This window comes from Sinocyclocheilus grahami, unplaced genomic scaffold (assembly GCF_001515645.1).
Source record: "Sinocyclocheilus grahami isolate Dianchi unplaced genomic scaffold, SAMN03320097.WGS_v1.1 scaffold657.1, whole genome shotgun sequence".
NCBI lineage: Eukaryota > Metazoa > Chordata > Actinopteri > Cypriniformes > Cyprinidae > Sinocyclocheilus > Sinocyclocheilus grahami.
Genome location: NW_015505836.1, coordinates 646408 through 668770, shown reverse-complemented (window position 1 = coordinate 668770; position 22363 = coordinate 646408). Strand labels below are relative to the sequence as shown.

Here is a 22363-nt window from a genome sequence, read left to right as displayed (position 1 = left end):
TTTTTAAATGTTTCTTTTCCAAACAAATGATACGTTATCTTTTGTCAAATTATTATTGTATTATATAATAAAAAATATAGTATATTCATTTGTTATATTATCTAATATTTTAGCAGCTTTAAATTCACATACGTTAACGTGTTTACACCTCTCTGTTGAAATGTTCTACAAATATCTTTTCACAAGTTGATGATATGCTGTCGTTCTCTTACGTCTGTTTGCATTAATAAAATAAAAAAGCTTACATAAGTTGTCTCTGCATAATAACATGGTATAGAAGAAAGTAGTTTAAACATCTAACAAATGACACACTTCACCTTTATTTGCAAAAAAAAAAAAAAAAAGTCGTTTAGGTAAACATAAAAGTACTCAAATTATTTTAAATTGATAAAAAATTGAAATCATAAAATGTATACACACACACTACTTGACCCTCTAACTAACACTAGCATTTCTATTTCTATTCTACTTGTTTTCTTTTTGTTTATTAGAAAAAATGACCCTCTAACACTAGCGTTCTCTGTATACTTGTTACATTTTTATTATTTATTAAAAATGAAAAACATGTACATGCACTGCGTTAGACTAACTGGGACTATTTACAGTACTCTATTGCTCTTTTGTTGGTTTTGATTGCTGTATGTTTGCTGTATGATGTACACACACACACACACACACACATATATATATATATATTAATTCCGCAGGTACTATTACAGGTATTAATAGTACCTGTATATTTTAAATGCAATTCATTAATTTAATATATATATTAAAAATTATAGAACAAAGTGTACATTTCGGGTTGAATTATCCTACAAATAGCTTATGCATATTTGTCTCTGCATAAAAAGATGGGACAGAATAAAGTATATCAATATCTAACTAACGACACACTTCATCTCTAACTATATATGCTTTGTTACAGTAATAATAACCCTATGGTGGACTGTAATTAAAATGTTGCATTATCTTGCAATGACTGTAAAATAAACATGAAGCCCTTTCAAACGTGTCAGTAGTGTAGAAAACACCATGATGCATCAGCATGGGAAACTTTCCTTAACGTGTTGCATAAATCACAGCAAATTCATAATACATAAAGCGTACATTAACAGAGCCATGCAGAATGTGAAAGGAACCGTGTCCTCATGTAAACTATTACTGTAACATCCAAATTCATGGTAAGGTATAATAAAAGTAAAGCAGTAAGATGAGAACATTTGGTCTGATTTGAATAGCATTTGGTTCTATATATTCAAAACTGGTCTGTGAGTTGGTCTTTTTATGGCATTGCATTTGTTTATAGCAGCTGATAATCTCACACAGTCACCATGAAGGCATTTAGGTCCTTGCGTTTGAGGTCAGGCACTTTGGCGTCAGATGTAGGGTAGCCAACAGGAAGCAGCATTAGAAGCTTCTCATTGGCCGGTCGCTGGAGGATGGACCTGAGCTGTGGGCTGCAGTTCAGAGGAGTGGTCGTCACGGTAACCAGCCCCACATTCTAACACAAAAAATGTGAACAATGCAGAGAACAATGGAATATTACACGTCATTCAAATCAATCATAAGATCCACATTTTTTTAAACAGATGTTTGCTTTGTGTGTTTTGCATCTGACCTGCAGAGCAGCCAGCAGAATGCCGCAGGAAATGGACACGCAGAAGTCCACATGTCTGCTTAAACACTAGAATCAGATCCGGAGCCACATCCAAATACTCCTTCACCCAGTTTGTCCTGTGAAAGATACGTTTAAGTCTAAGTAAGTGCATTCTAAAGTCATATCAATTCTTAAAATGAAATGAGTTATAATAGAACTCAAATGGAAGAAACTGAGGGGCTCTAGTAACACAGGAGTTTATGAAAACATTGTACACATGTAATAATTATATTAAGTATCAAATATAACATCCATATTTATCTGTAAATCCTACCAAAAATCCCATCAATAAATAATATTGATAAAACTATGTAATAATAATCAATTATATATTACAGTGTATAGTATTATCAATGCTATTTAATTTGATAATTATTTAAATTACATAAATATTACTATTTCAAAACAATATGTTTATTATATTACTGTATATAGTATTACAACAACAACAACAACGACGACAGTAATAATATTTCTTATAATATTATAATGAAATTACTTTGTATAGCATTATAATAATAATAATACCATCATATCATTATTATTATATTACAGTTTATTATATTATACATATTATTATTTTTATACATATTATTAAATGATTGTGTATTCTATTTGACCTATAATATAATATTCAATAATAATTATTATTTTTTACAATAATAATTAGTTTTATAATTTATTATAGTTATATTATTATTATTGGCATCTGTTTGAAACAAGGTTATCCACTGTAAAAAAAAGTTAAAAAAATAAAATGGAAAAAATGTAACCACAAGGGGGCACTAATATCATAGCTAAATGCATTTTAGTCAACACATTATTATGATAACATAACATATTCTTATTATTATGAGTCTCAATAACATACTCATATTATTATTATGAGTCTGCAATTGTTATATTAAATTTTTAACACATAATACTAGTACATACAGAGCTCTACGGATACTTTTCTTTTTAGGAGCGCTTGTGCTTTAGGAGCACGGTCAAAAATTTAGGAGCACCTTCTAATCAGTAATCAAAAATTCTGATAAAAAAATGAACCTTCCCATTACGAGGTGATATTTGACTCCTTAAAGGGATTTATGGGGAATTTTGTTTTTACCTTTGTAAGGGCATTTTCCTAACTTTATTAAAAGTATGTCATCTCTTATGTCAAAATCAAAAAAAAATATTTATAAGCGTTTTAACATTTCTAATTAAAGCAACAGAATAAAAACAAGTAGAATAAGAATAAGTTACCAATCAAATGAAATCAGTATTTTCAGAGATGGCACAGAAGAACACACAAGTGGCTTGTATGTGTATTTTCAGACGTTTAATGAGGCTCAGAGGTCGCATGAGTGCAATTAAATTCATAAATTCATGTTGAGGTTAATGTTTTAAATATAACATTTTGAATACAGAAATGATTTGAATAACAGAAAAGATGCTTTAAAAATTTAACTAAAACTGCCAGCAGCTGGCGTCAAGTCACTGATTTTATCACCGAATCATTCATTCAATTGATTCGTTCATACAGCTGAATCATTCAGGAACGAAGTGCGTGACTGTCTTTATGAATGGGTAATTGAATCATTGACTCACTAGATTCGTTTAAACACGCAGTTCATTCATAAACGAATCACCGCTGTGTTTGAATGGAGATGTGCAGCGGCTCAGCTGTTACTTAAAAAAAAAAAACTATTTTCGTTGATGAAATAGAGCAGAATAAGGCAAGTGTGTTGTTGTCAGACAATATCAGTCACTTAATATTAACTTCTTGTTTAATGAACTGTTGTATTAAATCAATATCACATTTGCAACTCCCTTAATAATCATTAAAAGCTGTCACTCATCTTAGTTTATCCTGATCTCACAAACTCCATTATAATCGACGAAGCTCTCTACACTGCACAATGAATCTCTTATTTACACCCCGTCAACACTGTGTTTGTTATAATGAGAGGATATGTCTGTGATGCATTACTCAACGTTAGAACCTTTGAAGCTCCTTCAGCGCAAACACAAATAGCCTATGCTGATCAGGTCAGTCGCACAGGTGCTCCTAAATATTATTTCATAGTCGCACACAGCAGCTTCCAATGGTCGCACTGTAGAGCCCTGACATAGTAATAGTACAGTAATAAAAAACGAATACATATTATGCATACAACTATATATTATGTAGTCTCTTGTCTATTTGAAACACAACTCAGTTTCTTCAGGTCATGGACCCACTTGTCTCCCATCCTTTGCTTGTAGTTTATTTCCTCCTCCTCCTCAATGATCCCTCTGATCTTGTGTTTGACATCTGCATCAGACACCACCACAAACGTCCAGGGCTTTTGTGTCCTCATAAACCACATAAACATGCACACACATACACACACGCACGCACACACGCACACACACACAGACACACACACACACACACACACACGCACATTGGGATTTGCCACCTCTGCCAAATCAGACAACAAATTCAGCCCTGATTGTGATTGCATTACCTGCAGTGCGTGTGACATTGTCAATCACTTCTTTTGGTACTGGTTTTGGACTGATGAAGCAGACAGACCGTCTAAGATTCATGAGCGAGTAGAACTTCTCAGAACGTTCCAGCGTCTCATTAGCAGAGTACTGAGCTGGGGTGTATGGAATATGGGGTAGGTTTTCTTCCTCTGTTGTGTCTAGCCAATCACCCTCCTCCTCCTCTGTGCACAGACAATCGATTGAGTCACCAACACCAATAAACAGAAACACAATTTCACATCGGGACATGTCTCATGTCTTTAAAGGAATAGTTTACTGGATTAAAGGAATAGTTTCAGTGGATTCTCTGCAGTGAATGGGTGCCGTCAGAATGAGTTTTTAATCAGCTGTTTGGACTCTCATTCTGACGGCACCCATTCACTGCAGAGGATCCATTGGCGAGCAAGTGATGTAATGCTACATTCCAATTATTTGCGTGTTTGTGTGCCCGATAACCGATATGCAGAACCGATATTTATTTACTGTTATAAAGTAAATAAATGACTGAGTGAAGTAAGTCCATACTTCACTTTGGTTTTTCCTCCTTTCAGCCATCTTAAAAAAAAAAAGTGTTGAAAATGACCAGTCTTTCATGTTAAATTTAATCTTCATATTACAATAAAAAAACATTTTAAATCAAAATAAATGTAGAAGGTCTAATGTTTTCAAATGGAGAAATATCATTATATATATATATATATATATAATAGGCCAGTGTGTGTATCCCTTATTCTGTCCCTTATTTTAATATGAAAACCACGATTGTCCCTTATTTTCCTTTTCTGAAGGAGTGTAGTGGTGGAGAGTATCGTTGTGTTTACTGCTGATTTCTGTATCATCCTGCAGATCCTCGTCCACCCACGGTCTGGCTGTCTGATCTGAACGCTCCTGCTTTGATCTGGTCTGTCTCCTCTGGGAGTTTTTGAAGAGAAGCCCGATAATCACACACAAAACCGCCACGAACACTGGAGTAAGAGACGAAAACACCGCCATGAGCAGCAACATTAATATTAACAATAAGCAAAATAAATGTAGAAGGTCTAATGTTTTCAAATGGAGAAATATCATTATATATATATATATATATATAATAGGCCAGTGTGTGTATCCCTTATTCTGTCCCTTATTTTAATATGAAAACCACGATTGTCCCTTATTTTCCTTTTCTGAAGGAGTGTAGTGGTGGAGAGTATCGTTGTGTTTACTGCTGATTTCTGTATCATCCTGCAGATCCTCGTCCACCCACGGTCTGGCTGTCTGATCTGAACGCTCCTGCTTTGATCTGGTCTCTCTCATAAACCACATAAACATGCACACACATACACACACGCACGCACACACGCACACACACACAGACACACACACACACACACACACACACACACGCACATTGGGATTTGCCACCTCTGCCAAATCAGACAACAAATTCAGCCCTGATTGTGATTGCATTACCTGCAGTGCGTGTGACATTGTCAATCACTTCTTTTGGTACTGGTTTTGGACTGATGAAGCAGACAGACCGTCTAAGATTCATGAGCGAGTAGAACTTCTCAGAACGTTCCAGCGTCTCATTAGCAGAGTACTGAGCTGGGGTGTATGGAATATGGGGTAGGTTTTCTTCCTCTGTTGTGTCTAGCCAATCACCCTCCTCCTCCTCTGTGCACAGACAATCGATTGAGTCACCAACACCAATAAACAGAAACACAATTTCACATCGGGACATGTCTCATGTCTTTAAAGGAATAGTTTACTGGATTAAAGGAATAGTTTCAGTGGATTCTCTGCAGTGAATGGGTGCCGTCAGAATGAGTTTTTAATCAGCTGTTTGGACTCTCATTCTGACGGCACCCATTCACTGCAGAGGATCCATTGGCGAGCAAGTGATGTAATGCTACATTCCAATTATTTGCGTGTTTGTGTGCCCGATAACCGATATGCAGAACCGATATTTATTTACTGTTATAAAGTAAATAAATGACTGAGTGAAGTAAGTCCATACTTCACTTTGGTTTTTCCTCCTTTCAGCCATCTTAAAAAAAAAAAAGTGTTGAAAATGACCAGTCTTTCATGTTAAATTTAATCTTCATATTACAATAAAAAAACATTTTATTTAAAGCATTAGCAGCAACATTAATATTAACAATAAGCAAAATAAATGTAGAAGGTCTAATGTTTTCAAATGGAGAAATATCATTATATATATATATATATATATAATAGGCCAGTGTGTGTATCCCTTATTCTGTCCCTTATTTTAATATGAAAACCACGATTGTCCCTTATTTTCCTTTTCTGAAGGAGTGTAGTGGTGGAGAGTATCGTTGTGTTTACTGCTGATTTCTGTATCATCCTGCAGATCCTCGTCCACCCACGGTCTGGCTGTCTGATCTGAACGCTCCTGCTTTGATCTGGTCTGTCTCCTCTGGGAGTTTTTGAAGAGAAGCCCGATAATCACACACAAAACCGCCACGAACACTGGAGTAAGAGACGAAAACACCGCCATGATGAACGAGTGAAGTCTGAAGAAGGAGTTTCACTCAAGTTCACTCAAAGGGGAGGGACTCACTTTCTTCTGTTAATATTAAACAGCTCCCAGGGAACATACACACACACACACTATTGCACGATTTGATTATCACACACAATAGTCATTCATTTATCTGTAATACTTTTAATAATTATAAACTTAGTTTAGAATGATCAATTATTTAATATAGTTTTAATATTAATAATAATTTAATAATTAATAAAAATAAATATAATATTCATTCTGCACGTTATATCGATGCGTCGTCAGTAGTTGGCGACAAGTGACGGTCTTTATGAATGAGTCATTGAATCATTCATTCAACTGATTCATTCAAAGACGTGAGTCCGTCAGGAACAAACAAGTGAAGTCTTTTTATGATTCAGCCGTTGAATAAATGAACAACGATTGGATTCTTTAGTGAAACGGACAAAGTAACAATATCTTTGTAAGTTACTTGATATGAACTTCTTGTTTATTGAACTGTTGTATAAAACTAAAAGCAATATCATGCCCGTCGATATATATCGAGATAATTTCGATATGAGCTGTGATTAACAGTTCCCTTTCATGGGAACTTCGAACTGCGTCCTCTAGGGGTCGCTATGGGGAACGCCTCGTCGTGACCCGTGTCTGAAGCATACATTGAAAAAACACCAACAACACGTTGGCCGGTGACAGCCATGACTTCACTACCGGTGTGACTATAGTATAAATAGGCGCCGGGAGCACACATCTTTTTCTTCTTCGTCTTCATTGACTGTTTTGTTTGAAGCGTGCATTTCTGTGGTAAGAGCGATCTCTATTTATCTCATTATGGCGAGCACTAGCAAAGCTTCTCGCGATCGTCGGCTGTGGATGAGAGTGAGCCGCTGGAGGATGATGTCATTTCATTAACATTGTCTGATCCAGGGGCCAGTGCTCTGCTGGAAAGCAGGAAAATGTCTGAGGAGGACAAAAAGCTGAGGCTGAGCTTTCCCAATTCTCCTGCCCTGCGTATGATGAGCTTTTGAAAGTCATGGATCACGCCACGGCGAGGCTTTACTTGCCGTGAAGTGGGTGAAGAAAATGACATCGTGAGGTCATCTATTTAAAAAAAAAAATTTACGTTATTTTTCTGGCCATAACCCTCCCACTCCGTCCACCTGACCGAGGTTAGGTGGGAATTTCCTGCATTACAGTCTCCTATGCTGGACCTATGATGTTTTGTTGGTTCTATGGCTTCATAGTGACCACCTTACTGATGGTCCGGACTAGAGGCTTCTTCGGACAGGGCTCCGACGCAGGAACCATGGTGTGTGAGTACGATCCATGAAAAAAAAAGTGTATAATCCTTCTGCTAGCTTCCTTTGCAGTGTTTCCCGGGACCTGTGTGTTTCTGTCCTTTTTCTAGGGTAGGTCCTCGATGAGCACCCCCTCTGCTGGGTTCAGAAACCGGGTGCTCGACTTGCAGTGTTATTTCACTCATTGATATATGTCCAGACGGTACGATAAGCCGGGTTTTGCCTTCATACTTCCTGGATTATGCGGCCAGATCACAGGCTTCTGCTGGAGCCTTCTTGATCATTAGGCCCCTGGCACGGCACTGCAAAGATTTCAGATTTCACTGCAATGCTTTGCCCACTTTTCTAAAATCCTGTATGGTAAGGGTTACGCGTTATTGATCTCGTTCCCTTTCTCTGAGTTGGTTTAGATATAGGCTGCCTTTTCAGGGTGCCACGAGAACCCCTAGAATGGTATTCAAGTGTGTGCACGTTATGCTTTGCCCACTTTTCTAAAATCCTGTACGGTAAGGGCTACGTGCATCTGCTTCGTGATCTTTCGGAGTGGTTTATAACCCCGGTTCCGCCTTGGGCACCACTCCTCCTATGTATCCTCTGGATACCTCCTTTAACAGGGTGTTGCTACTAGGGGTCTGTTGAGACAGTTCCTTCAGCACATACAAAGAGAAACGTGCGGTAGCTCCTGTGTGACAGGCCAAGACTAGTATGATTCTAGGCTCTTGGTCGTATTCCCTTAAAGGAATCTATTCCTGATTCCAAGTCTTGAGCTCTACCCCGGGCCCAGGAGTCTGGCCCTAACAGGTAAGTATTTTGGGGTATGTAGACAAGGCCTTTGGCCGTAGGGAATAACGTCACTGACAACCGTCTTAAAGTCCCAGAGGCAAATCTCATAGCAATATGGTAGAGTTGGTACTTAGTGCTCGCCATGGTTCTGGCTTGCACTCCCCTCAGCATGGTGGCGTGGGTATAACGTTCCCCATAGCGACCCCTAGAGGACACAGTTCGATGTTCGCATGAAAGGGAACGTCTCAGGTTACTTATGTAACCATGGTTCCCTGAGTAGGGAACGAGACACTGCGTCCTCTAGGTTTCTTGCCATGCTGCGGACGCAAGCTTCAGACGAAGAAGTGGATGATGTGTGCTCCCGGCGCCTATTTATACTATAGTCACACCGGTAGTGAAGTCATGGCTGTCGCCGGCCAACGTGTTGTTGGTGTTTTTTCAATGTATGCTTCAGACACGGGTCACGACGAGGCGTTCCCCATAGCGACCCCTAGAGGACGCAGTTCGAAGTTCCCTACTCAGGGAACCATGGTTACATAAGTAACCTGAGACATTCTTGCTTGTCTAATACTGCTTAAATATATCTTACATATTAAATATATATAGGCTAATATATCTAGGATACGTGAAACATATCTTAATCAAATCATATTATTGTATCATAACGTATGATAGTCTATAACAACATAAATTATTTCTGTATAAATAACTAATTTATAATGAAATGGTAGGCCTACTGATTCTGAAATGCAAAAATGTATTAATAAGTAAATAATATTAGAGGTGCTGCTGTCTCATTTAAATCTTCTTAAAGCATACTTGGCATCAAAATCAACAAACAAACATATTTTTCTTATAACTGTATCTTGGGATTTTCCCAAGAAAAGACATGAATATCTAGTGGGCCTAAACAACATGCAGTAAAGTAAATTACACATTACAGACAGAATTATTAGATGTTTAGAGCATATTTCATTTTTCACTGATGTGTTCAGACTGGAAGAAATCCACCCAAAAAAACAGCTATTTAAAAAAAAATCAAGCAAATATCAAAGCCACAGTGCTGTTGACACGACATTTATTCATTTAATTGAAAATCTCTCTCACACACACTCACCATGATATTATAATGTATTCACATTTGAATGATGAGCTCAAAGTTAATTTAATGATATCAATCATAATAGCAGATAAAAATAACAGTCCTTCCCAGAGGTGCATTTCAGATCACAAAATGAAAATGGTCTGTCATTACTGCACTTTTGCAAATTATTACAATTTCCCTGTGGAGACTAAAGAAAACGTGCATTCTGATATGCAGTTAGCAATATGAAAGCTTATATTTATTTACTCATTTAGGATTTATGTTGTCATACGCCATTGATGGTAATTTAAAGGTCATGCAAAGGACATTTTGTAGTAGATGTTGTTCTGTTGTTGCTTTTATTATGGAAATCACGTCATTTGCGTCACTGTATTGTGTTTTTCTCAGACATGAAATAATCAAAACAGATGGCAGGCGGTATATTCTTGACTCTGTCTGCAATAGTGTTGTTGCTTCACACACACACAAAGGCACATGTTTACTTGCATGTTTTTAAGAGCTCTTAATCTGCTTTACAGTAGCATCTGTGACCACGCTAACATATCTGACCTGTATAAACCTGTATATCAGATTAGTGTATGCCATTAAATGCACATAGAAGAATAGTTCACCCAAAAATTTAAGTTTTCAGAAAATTGGCTTACCATCAGGCCATCCAAGACGTAAATGAGTTTGTTATTCAATCGAAACAGATTTGGAGAAATTTAGCATTACATCACTTGCTCACCAGTGGATCCTCTGCACTGCAGTGAATGGGTGCCGTCAGAATGAGAGTCCAAACAGCTGATAAAAAAATCACAATAATCCACAAGTAGGCTAATGCACACCACTCCAGTCAATGAAGTGAAAAGCTGTGTGTTTGTAAGAAACAAATCTATAATTAAGATATTTTAACTTTAAACTATTGCTTCTGGTTTCTATAATACATAATAACACTTCCTCTAGTAAAACAATCCATGCCGTGTTGTCCTCTCACATCAAAATCCACTCACGTAATTGTTTAGAACTGTTTTGGCTTGTAAACCTGATCTGTGCATATTTCTCTCCTGATTCAGATGGGATGACTGGAGAAAGCAATTTTATGATATAAAGAGGACTCATATTAACCCAGTTTGAAGTAAAAAAAACAAATGTCTTGATATATTTGTTTCTCACAAACGTGCAGCTTTTCACTTCAACATGTTATTTGATGCACTGGAGGTTTACATGTGGATTGTTGTGATGTTTTAATCAGCTGTTTTATCAATTTAACATGTTTTATAATTGTATTCTTTAAGATATGAAACATACAGCATCTGAAATGCAATTCATCTCTGACATTATAGAAAACACAGTGAAAACACAGTTATTTTGACTGTTTACTGATTCAGCCTTGACGCTGAACACAGTCGTGCTGTGATGGTTAGAAGATCTCAAAAACTCATTTGCGATAATTACATTTCAGTGTGAGGATAACAAGTGTGTCTAACACCCAATTTCTGTTTGATAAGGGAGACGAATTCCTGCCCAGTCAGATTTCAGCATCACACATCCATATCACAACCATTTCATGCTGTCCAATCTCAGCATCACCCTAAGAGGGAAATATGCAACCTGACTGAACCCAATACGAAAGTAATAGAAGTAGTAAAAAAATATGTAATATAATGAATATCCAAAAATATTTAAAATGATCAAAAGCAAGACACTTATTAAGGCACACTTATTTTGTACTCTAATCTAGCATGAACTGCTTTGCAAGTTAAATGTCAAAGCTGTATTGCAGCTATTCAGTGTGGCTTTGATAATAAGTAAATGACTCCAGTTTGACTGAACAGTTTGGTCTATTTTTATCCCCTAAACTATGTAGTTTCATCATAGTTGAGCAGAAAACCCTCTTCATTGCCACTTTATAGTCATGTTATTGTAGCACTGATATACAGTATATGTCCATTGGACTATAGAAACAGTTCCTGGAGTTTAACTGGTTGACCACAGAAACACAAGATCATCGGTTCAGTGTGAAGTTTCTTCAGCTATGTGCACTTTTGACCTTTTGGACTTTGAGAATAGAAAATATTTTTTTTATGTTCCTACTGGATTTAGTTTGTTTATTAATATCAGTCCAACTGTTGACGCAGAACATGATCAAAGGAGAATTCAGTCTTTTTTTTTTTGGTCATAATTTCTGAAAATCATTTCCACCACAAAATGATGTGTTGTGTTTTATAGGGCTCTATGGTTCATTTTTACATTTTATATGTTCATTTTCATTTTATTTCAAGTTTGAGCTTTTTTTGTTTGTTTTTGTCATTTTTGTTAGTATTTTTTAGAATTGTAAAAAATATGTCTAGTTTTCATTACATATGAAGAGTTCAGATGCAAAAGCCTCTTAAGTGCCATCTAAAATTTTCTTCTAAAATTGTCATTTTTCTCAGGCTCCTGTGTTATTTGATGTTTAATGTTATTTTACATTAATGGCAAAGAAAAGAACCTATTCATTGCCGTTAAAGTGAAATTATTAAACCTACACATAGGAGCCTGATCAAAATGCAAATTTTAGAAGAAAATTTCAAACAGCACTTAGAGGCTTTTGCATCTGAACTCTTCGTTTTATTTTGTTACTTCAGCTTAAACTAAGTGAAACTTAAAAATGTTGCCTTGGCAGCTGAAATAATTTTTTTATTTTGTTTACTGTGCATTTTGTTTCAGGTAATGAAAATGCTTTTATGGTTTTAGTTTTAGTTAACATCATAACCCTGGTGGAAATTATTTTACATTTTTAAAACATTTTAAATAATTTTAAAATGAAATGCAAGTCTCCTTTGTCTCGCTAAGACTAAAACACTTTATTAGAGATTAAATTGGCTGGTAGATATTACAGCACAGTTTTTAATCTATAAAACTGTACTGATGTAAATATTTTTTCACACAGTAATAGATTTTCATAGCTTACTGAAAATCAGGGACAAGAAAGGAAAAAGAGCAAAATGTGACCTTCATATAAAAAAAAAAAAAAAAAAAGTAGAACTCTCTAATAAAAACTTTTACTGAAAAACTACAGTGACAGTCTAATAATAGTAGCAGTCTAGTACAAGTGTAGTAGTGCTGCTGGAACTGAAGGCTGCTGTAATGGCTATAAAGTGAATGGAGTCTGATAGCACTAGTAGTATTCCAGTACTTACATGTCTCTAGAGACAGACTGTGTTTACTGGAGTGAAATAAACCAATTACAGTACACTCACACCATACGCACGCAGATGCTTATGGTCACGTGACAGCAGTGGGATTGTATGTGTGTTCCTGAAGAGCTTTCAGGCCCGGCGTTTCTCCTCAGATCTGGGTCAATGCTGGGCAGTTTAAATATTAACCAATAAAAACACAAGACTGCATCTGCTGCTCAAAATCTATTGGCCTCTGCAAGTAAGATTTTCTACGAAAATAAAACATGATTAGAGTTTGCAGTTAATGGTCACATGTTATCTATTTAAATTAACTGAATTCAGTTTAAGTCTCTTGCTTAGAACTTGAAACACTAAGATTATTGTTCTTGTTTTCATGTCTAGGTTTCTGTGCATCTTCAGATAAGATGGTGGGTGAAGGTTTATTGGACTAGCCTACACTCTTAAAAATAAAGGTGCTTCACGATGCCATAGAAGAACCTTTTTGTCTAAATGGTTCCATAAAGAACCTTTAACATCTGAAGAACCTTTCTGTTTCACAAAAGGTTCTTTGTGGCGAAAGACGGTTCTTCAGATTATAAAAAGGTAAGAAAGAGATGGTTCTTTAAAGAACCTTTCACTGAATGGTTCTTTGTGGAACCAAAAATGGTTCTTCTATGGCATCGCTTGAAGAACCGTTTGAAGCACCTTTATTTTTAAGAGTGTACTGTTCTTTGATTATCCTAGAATGCACCAGTTTATCGATAGGACGTTTCTCCTGAGCAGAACAAGCATAGAGTTTCAACATATGCTCTTAAAACACTAGTTTTTCAATGACTCTTTCAGAGGCTTCGCCAGTTATTGGCGAGAAGTGTCTTTATCATTGATTCACTCATTAAAACAGATCCGTTCAAAACACTGACTGATTCAGGGACGAAACGAGGGACTTTTTATGAGTGAGTCATTGAATCACTTACTCAACCGATTCGTTGAAAACCTTGATTCATGAAGCGTTGCAGAGGGGTAACGATCATGCTGTTGCTTCCTTTGGAAGTATTTTATTTTCGTTTAGTTTGCGGTTTAACTGGCAACATAGTGTCTAAAACTTAAGTCACTCAATATCAGCTATTTTTTTTATTAAACTACTTGTATAAAAGGAATATCACACTCACAATCGCTCAACAGCACTCTTATTCATGTGATATTGCTGATATGTAAATAATCATACAGACACATGTATGTACAGTATGTATGTATCATCTATCTATCTGATCTATAATCATACTTGTATATCATATATTACAATTATCACAATCATTTTTGCTGAGCACTTAACTGAAAACTGCATTAAACTGTCAAAGAAGCTCGTTCATTGTAAATAGATTCATTTTTAATGATTCATGTAACATTTAGCTTGTTTTGATCAATGAATAAATGATGTTTCTTTGGGACAGTTTTCAGAAATGCACAAATGCATGAATGAATATTCTGTCTTCATGGTGGTTCTGGGAAAGGCAGAGAGGAATGTGTATTTTAAATTCTGCTGCATGTGGCTTTTTAATCTTCCTCGCATGGCAAACCACTGATTGCATTGCTGGATGGATGCTACGGTTCTGTCTTCTCCTGTCCTCTGGCACGCACACTCTAAAATTGGCATGATAGATATAAGAGAGTTAGAGAAACAAATGAATGCGACAAGAGCAGGGTGAAAGAAAAATACATGCAGAGAGGACAACAGTGCAGGAAAAGAGCAACAGAGTTGTCTATCGGAAAACGAAGGGGGAGGATGAGCATGCTGACCGGTGCTTGATTTAGAGAATACATCAGAGTTAAACTGGGTTACCTCGGTCAGCCCACATCACATCTTAATATGATGCTATAATGGTCGACAACAGAACTGATGACAATCAAATTAGGCCTAATGGCTCATTCACTTGCATAGAAACCTTGATACCCTTTCAGTCTAGATTGTTGATTGTGCTAAATGGCATTTGAATGGATTGTGTTGCACATCTGGAGGGCACAGATCCAGAGCACGCGCCTGTCATTAGACATTCTCCTCACATACACCTCCCAGTCTCAATTATGCCCCTTGTGAACTTGCATGCAGAAAGTGGGTCAGGAAATTTAAAGGGAAAGCGTTGCTATAAAGTCTCATGTGTCTATGTATCCGTTCTCTCATAAGATGTAGATAAGTTAGTTTTTTCATATGACCAGGTTTGGAGAAATTTAGCATTACATCATTTCTTCATCAATGAATCCTGTGCAGTGAATGGGTACCGTCAGAATGAGACATTTTTTACTTAAAACCATTGCTTCCCGCTAAAATACGACTTCTCTAACCATAATATTGCAGCAAATTTTCAGTTTTTGGGTGAACTATTCCTTTAAAACTAAACAAAATAAAATAACAAAAAAATAATCATTCAGTTTTTACATTCTTACTCTGAAAAATCAAAAGCTACCAAATATTTTGGTAAAAATAAAATAAAATAGAGCAATAATAACCCATGTTTGTACTTGACTGCTTGTGTTGCACGAACATGATGCTTTACTTGAACTGAATTTAATTCAGAAACTGCATGGTGTCATATACATTCTAGAAAACGGAAAGGAATTATGTTTGAATATGTATAAGAATTATAGACAAATGACAGATCTGTCCACATTATGTAGGGAGGATTTGTAAGAATCCTAATATGGACAACAAGATGAACAGGTCTTGTGAGCGGATTAATACATTTTCAGGATTAATGTGACACGTTTAGTAATGAGATGCAAATTTGTGACTAACAGAACCCAGAAAGCATGTTTTTCACAATGCATAACACACACCTTACATAGGCATGTTTGTAGTATGAGAAGATATGTTATGCATTTGTGTGAATAAAATTAAGCGAAGCAGAAGAACGTGCATATAACAGTTCAGACATTTTGCCTTTATTTTAAATAGAACAACACAAAATACCACACTTTACATATATCTAAAAAGCAAAAAAACTATTTAAAACACCCAAAACGCAGTTATAGTCAATAAAAATTAATAAAAAGTTATAAGAGTAATACTTGTAATAATGTATAAAAAGACAAATCATCGCTTAAGCGATCCAAAACGTTCCTATCATGCCAATAAAACATGCATAAATAAAGCTTTCGTACACTCAAATACATCTCTAACATTTTAGAAACAAAAAGTAAATAAAATTAAAAAAAAGAGATCAGACTAAACCCTGATAGTTCTTATCTGAGAGAAGGATCAAAACATACTTGAAAACACGCAAACTCCTTAAAATCCACAACGATATTTAGATGCAGGCCGACAGAAATGGATAGCGCAACAGAATATTCATCCAGAGTCAAGAGCGAATCTCGGTTTATTTTTGCCCTTTTTCTCTCGGCCTGCAAAACACATCGTCCATCCACGCTTAAAAGTTTAAACAGCACCATAGTTTTTCCCCTGGATTCCTTGTTATACAACTTACACCACCAAACACAAATCTGACCCATGAGTATGACACGAAGATTATAGCGAAACATAATATACATGTACCAATAGCACTTTATAATATGCTAATATTCAGCCATTTTATATTCTTTGGCAGCCTCCAAGTAAAATCGTATGAGGAACGGGGAGATAAAAGCCTAGATTTGAATGATTTACGTGCTTTCAATAATGGCTCGAGTCAAACTAGATACCTCATCCAGCTCGATCATTAGACGAACACTTACCATCATCACAGTATGTCTGTTAATAAGATATATTCTCATGCAGCCCTTGTTGACTTGTAGAAGTATTCAAAACTCAGGCTATGTTCGCAATACTAGTATACTACGCTCAGCTACTAATTCAGCAGTATACAGTATGTATGCTACATTACATGAATGCATTTGCCAAAATGTGCAGTGTATAGTTTAGAATACTTCCACAATGCAATGCACTCAACATTTTCAGGGTATTTAGTGTGTACTGCACAGTAAATAGTATACTAGTATTTAAAGGAATAGTGCACCCAAAAAATAAAACAAATGCTGAAATTTTACTCACACTTAGGCCGCAAGTGTGTAGATGACAAAGACAAAGGTGTTGATGAGTTTGTTTCTTCATCAGAACAGATTAGGAGAAATGTAGCATCACATCACTTGCTCACCAATGGATCCTCTGCAGTGAATGGGTGCCGTCAGAATGAGAGTCCAAACAGCTCATAGTAAACATTATTATGGATTATGGACTTATGGACAGAAGCAATGGTTTAAAGTCAAAACCTTTTGATGGATTGGTTTCATACAAACACAATTTCTATCAGCTGTTTGGACTCTCATTCTGACGGCACCCATTCACTGCAGAGGATCCATTGGTTTGCAAGTGATATAATGCTAGATTTCTCTAAACCTGATGAAGAATCAAACTCATCTACATCTTTGATGGCCTGAGGATGAGTACATTTTAAGAAAATGTTCACTTTTTGGGTGAACTATTCCTTTAATTCCGAATATAGCCTTATTTCTTTACTTTCTGTCATCACATCCCACCCAAAATCTTTGAACTTTTATCATACCACAATCATGTTCACTTTATGAAAGTAGTTATTTTAGCCACAGACCTTTCGAGAACAGTTCAATATTCTTGAAAGATTAACATTGCTATGAAAAAAACAAAACAGAATTATGATAGTCATATGACAGACCGATATGTATTCTGGCCAATTATTATTCATGACCCTAAATATTCTATTATGCTTTGCTGAAGTACAGATTCTAGGGAAGAATGACTGTTGTGCAAATTTATGAAATTTAACTAGACAGATATTGGTGAAGATCACTGCTGGTCCAGGATCAGATGACTGGAAAAAGACTAAAGACAGTTATTTGGGGAAAATAAATTAAATAGGCTATATACAATAGCTTTGTAGTCAGTCGTGGTTCATAAAACAGCTGTAATACTACACCAAACAGTGTAATAATGTGAGCCAATGAGAGGTTGAGGACAGGAACATCAGACTGTCCCACGCGGCTGCTGCTGAGATTGTTTGATTATGTCCCGGATGAAATTTGCACTCTTGGATTTATTGTGTTATCTATGGGAAATGGATGACTCAATTTAAGTGTACTGAACAAAGTCAGGGTCCTTGGAAAATGAACTCTAGTATATTGATTCTGGGCCAGACATGAATCCTGGGATAGTATGTATGAGGTCGACTCTACGCTGAGTGATGGATTGTGGGACCTGTAGTCCAGGTAGCTGGATTGTCGTTGGCATTGTCGAGCACTTAAAAGCTTTTCTTCTGCGGAGCACTGAGTTTTCTCATTCCTCTTATCCTGCCGAGGAGCTCGCGCACAAAGTCCTGGTGAAGAGAGAATGACAGAAGGAGAGAGTGAGACAGATTGTGTGTCGTAAAATTCTTCCATTATCTTCTGCACATTGACCGTCTGTGTGAGTGTAAAGCCTGTGGCTGTAGGTCAGCAACAATGCTGCAAGGTCATTGATTTGCAGACTATGTGGTTGGTTTTGACAGCGGCAAGCACACATACTCAAACAAGAGCACATGTTAGTGTTTAAGGGTCTGTGATTAGATTAGAGAGGACTGTAAGTGTGTGTGTGTGTGTGTGTATGTGCGTGTTTGCTTTTCATTTAACATAAGATAATGATGGATACACTGAGTGCATTTTATGTGTGTATTTAGATTCTAAAGGTAAAAATTACATTTAAAATAAAAACAAATTTACAAATTCTTTAAAGAAATTAATATTTTATTTGTATTTATTTATTATTAATATTGTATTAGATTGATCAAAAGTGACAGTAAAGACATTTATTCATATTATAGAATATTAAATACTGATACATTGTTTTCAATGTTGCATATCAGCATATTAGAATGATTTCTGAAGGATCATGTGACATTGACAACTGGAGTAATGATGCTGAAAATTCAGCTGTGCATAACAGGAATAAATTACATTTGAAAATATAAAAAATACCGTAAAAAATATGGTAGCAACGTTTTAGGTTTTAACTAGTTAAATATCATAATTTCATTAACTGATATAATGTTAATATACCAACCTATTGAAGTACTGAAATCTGTTTTGTACCTTTGTAATACACTGATAACCACCAAATGCAGGAGGTGATGAGAAAGTCACATGATGAACCAAAGCCCATCACAAGCAGCTTTTAAATAATAACATATATAGAAGGTGCACAGTGTCATTCACACAAACACCAAACACCATCATGGTAACACACATGAAACTGAAATAATGCAATAACCATTCATTTAACAACATTAGGTGTAACACTCAACCCTAATATACAAAACTGATAAGAAAAAACTAAGAAGAAACAAAAAAACATCAAATTTGAAATGTAACAGGGAATTCTGGGAATGTCAATTTACAGTTATTCACTGTAAATTATACAGTATTTTTCACTTCCAAAAACGGTATACTACCGTAAAATTTATGTCCAATACATGTAATGTCCAATACAGTTTTTCACCGTATACAGTAGGGGAATTTACCGTAAACCATTTAACAGGTTTTTACTGTAGCATTTTTACAGTCTTTTACCGTTAAATTCACTGTCATTTTTTACAGTGTAGGGTAGCTCTTATGCATTATGATTTTCATAATGTTGGATGAATTCTTTGAGGCCACACATGTTTTCAGGTCAATGCACTTCTATGAAATCCACTAGCATGTCCTGAAGCTGTGCGTGTGTATGTGCATTTGCAGTAACCTCATAAGTTACTAATATGAAGCACTTATGCAGTGAGTCATGCGAGCCACATACACTGCTTGTGAACAGCAACCAAAATTTGACTAATTCTATGCATTTATTTATATATTTGACTACCGTTTTGTCGCAGAGACATATATGAAAATATCAAGCAGCGTAATGTGGCTATAAAGCTTTTGCTTTGTGAGTGCATCCATGATGCCTTAAAATATTGTCTATGTAGGCAGTTCAGTTGGTTTTGGAACAGTGCTGTGTGTTATGGACCTATATTTTACGTTATGACTTACATCAGTGGGCTTGTAGCAGTCTGACAGTGAGTCCTGAGGGACAAAAACAGAGAGCGATATCAACCAACTGAGACACACACCAACAACTTTAGAAGCTTCAGGATTTACCGACTTAAACTAGACTTATACATAGACAGAGTGAATTCTCAGCTAGGGGTGGTGCAGTCCTGGTTTTTAATGCTTAATGTGTTGTTACATAACTGTGCACCCTCAAGGGGACGCTAGAGTTTCTTTTAACTATCTGTGATATTAAACCAGATCTGATTATTCAGCTAGCTAGTTATAAACATGCCGACGATAACTTTAACTAATTACTCCGCAAGATTCTCTTCATTCCAACTAAAACGAAATACTTTCAGTCTTAAAGGAAATAGTTCACCTGATGAAAATTTGCTGTGGATGTACATAATGATGTAAATGAGTTTGTTTCTTCAGCAAAACAGATTTGGAGAAATGTAGCATTACATCACTTGCTCACCAGTGGATCTTCTGCAGTGAATGGGTGCCGTCAGAATGAGAGTCCAAACAGCTGATAAAAACATCACAATAATCCGCAAGTAATCCACACAACACTAGTTCATCAGTTAACGTCTTGTTAACATCAAAGCGTTGCGTCTGACTAAATACAAGTCAACAATCCTTAATATTGCAGTGATTTGTTCCTTACAAGTACACAGCTTTTCACAAGACGTTAATTGATGGACTGGACTGGAGTGGTGTTGGATTATTGGGATGTTTTTATCAGCTGTTTGGACTCTCATTCTGACGGCACCCATTCACTGCAGAGGATCCATTGGTGAGCAAGTGATGTAATGCTAAATTTCTCAGATAAAGAAACAAACTCACCCACATCTTGGACGGCCTGAGTGCAAGTTTCAGCATATTTTTAGTTTTGGGTGAACTAATAAGAAAATGCATTCTCTTACAAACACATGCTCGCACATCACAGGACTTTACCTGTAGTTTTATGGCTCTCTCGTCTTCACTGTTCACCTCCAGGAGATCATCAATGTCTATCTCCACCTCTGGCATTTCCTCTTCCTGTAGAAGCAGAAAGCAGGCCACATTAGTGGAAGTGAACACATCACACAGTGAGAAATCACAAATGAGATTTCTTTTGTGCCTATTTTTATAATGAAGTTTGCAGTTCGGAAACCACCAAGAATTAAAAAGAAACCCCCAAGCAATTAACTTCCCCTCTGGATTCTGTTCTTCATTAGTGCAGAAATTCTAGCAGATTGGATGGATGTGGTCTAGATAAAATCAGCAGCCAAGAAATTCTGAATTATATGTACATCAGAACCATTTAGGAAGCTGTCTAGAGATCATCAGGAAACACTCTGAAGGGTCATTAACCAGAACGTGCCAGTGATGACAGACAGAGCCACACAGACAGGATGAGATGAGCTCTATAAATACACTCGCTTCTTTAAAGGTGAGAGAAGGAGAGGGAATTTTTTCCATGTAGCAATCAGCTTGTTTGGCAAATGAGAGAGGTGGAATAATACACATCATCCATACATACAATCATTATGAAACAACATTTGTAATTTCTGTCTTGAGTGCCAGGGATTGTGAGTGTTTCAGCTAATTCTGCATTTGCTTGGCAGATCCAAAGACAAATCCAGGACTCGCTGTACAGATTTACCCCACGTTACCCATTATGTCTGATTTTTAAAAATGTATTTATTTAGGGTTTGAAGTGTTTTCATATACTTTAGTACAATGGCACTGATTTATTGCAATGATGCTGAAAATTCTAAATGTTGAAAATTTACATCACAGGAATAAATTAAAAAATACATTCAAACAGAAAAGGTTATTTAAAGGGGTCCTATTATGCTTTTTCACTTTTTTCATTTTAGTCAGTGTGTAGTGTGTATGTTTGGGCATAAAAAAGATCTAGAAAGTTCCACTCCAAAGGGAGATATTTCGTTTTTTAAAAATCCCTTTTCAAGAACTACAACGAACGGCTCGTTTGGACTACAGCGTTTGTTTTCCGGGCTTTGTGATATCACAAAGCGGCTCATTGGAATATCATTACAAATAATTCCCGCCTACAGGAATTGGAATGGTTGGGGGGTGGGCAGGGGCAAGGTTGTGGTTAGAACGCTTGGTTGAGTGAGTGCATCAGACGAGACGATACAGAAGAAGTGCTGCTACAGAGTTAGTGCATCAGAGAAAACCAAGAAGAAGAGCTGCAGTGCTGTAGCGTCAAATGTCTAGAACAATTCTTACAAGTACAACACGACGTAGCTGGGTGCCGCGGACAGCCGCTGGTGTGCCTACACTCATAGAAAATAATGTATTTGAATTTTAAAGACG

At 36.4% G+C, this 22363-nt stretch overlaps 2 protein-coding genes across 4 annotated transcripts in view; both read right to left on the bottom strand.

Moving 5' to 3' along the window:
- Nucleotides 1–1117: 1117 nt before the first annotated feature.
- On the bottom strand, nucleotides 1118–4002 carry LOC107558720 (iodotyrosine deiodinase 1-like). The gene is given in 4 exon segments (XM_016242389.1): nucleotides 1118–1504; nucleotides 1622–1661; nucleotides 1663–1737; nucleotides 3857–4002. Coding segments are annotated over 4 exon segments (444 nt in total). The 3' UTR covers nucleotides 1118–1321.
- A 13440-nt stretch (nucleotides 4003–17442) lies between these two features.
- The window catches only part of LOC107558745 (protein phosphatase 1 regulatory subunit 14C-like), a 16618-nt gene continuing 11697 nt past the window's right edge, over nucleotides 17443–22363 (bottom strand). Inside the window, exons 1-3 of one of the 3 annotated variants that reach the window (XR_001605523.1) lie at nucleotides 20996–21075; nucleotides 20039–20071; nucleotides 18313–18354 (exon numbers count right to left, since the gene is read on the bottom strand). Coding sequence is in view for 2 of the 3 variants with exons in the window: in XM_016242418.1 (XP_016097904.1) it covers nucleotides 18280–18354; nucleotides 20039–20071 (108 nt within the window). In the remaining variant the exon portion in view is untranslated. Of the gene's footprint in view, nucleotides 18355–20038; nucleotides 20072–20995; nucleotides 21076–22363 lie in introns of those variants that run through there. The other 2 variants (XM_016242418.1, XM_016242417.1) reach the window with 2 other exon arrangements.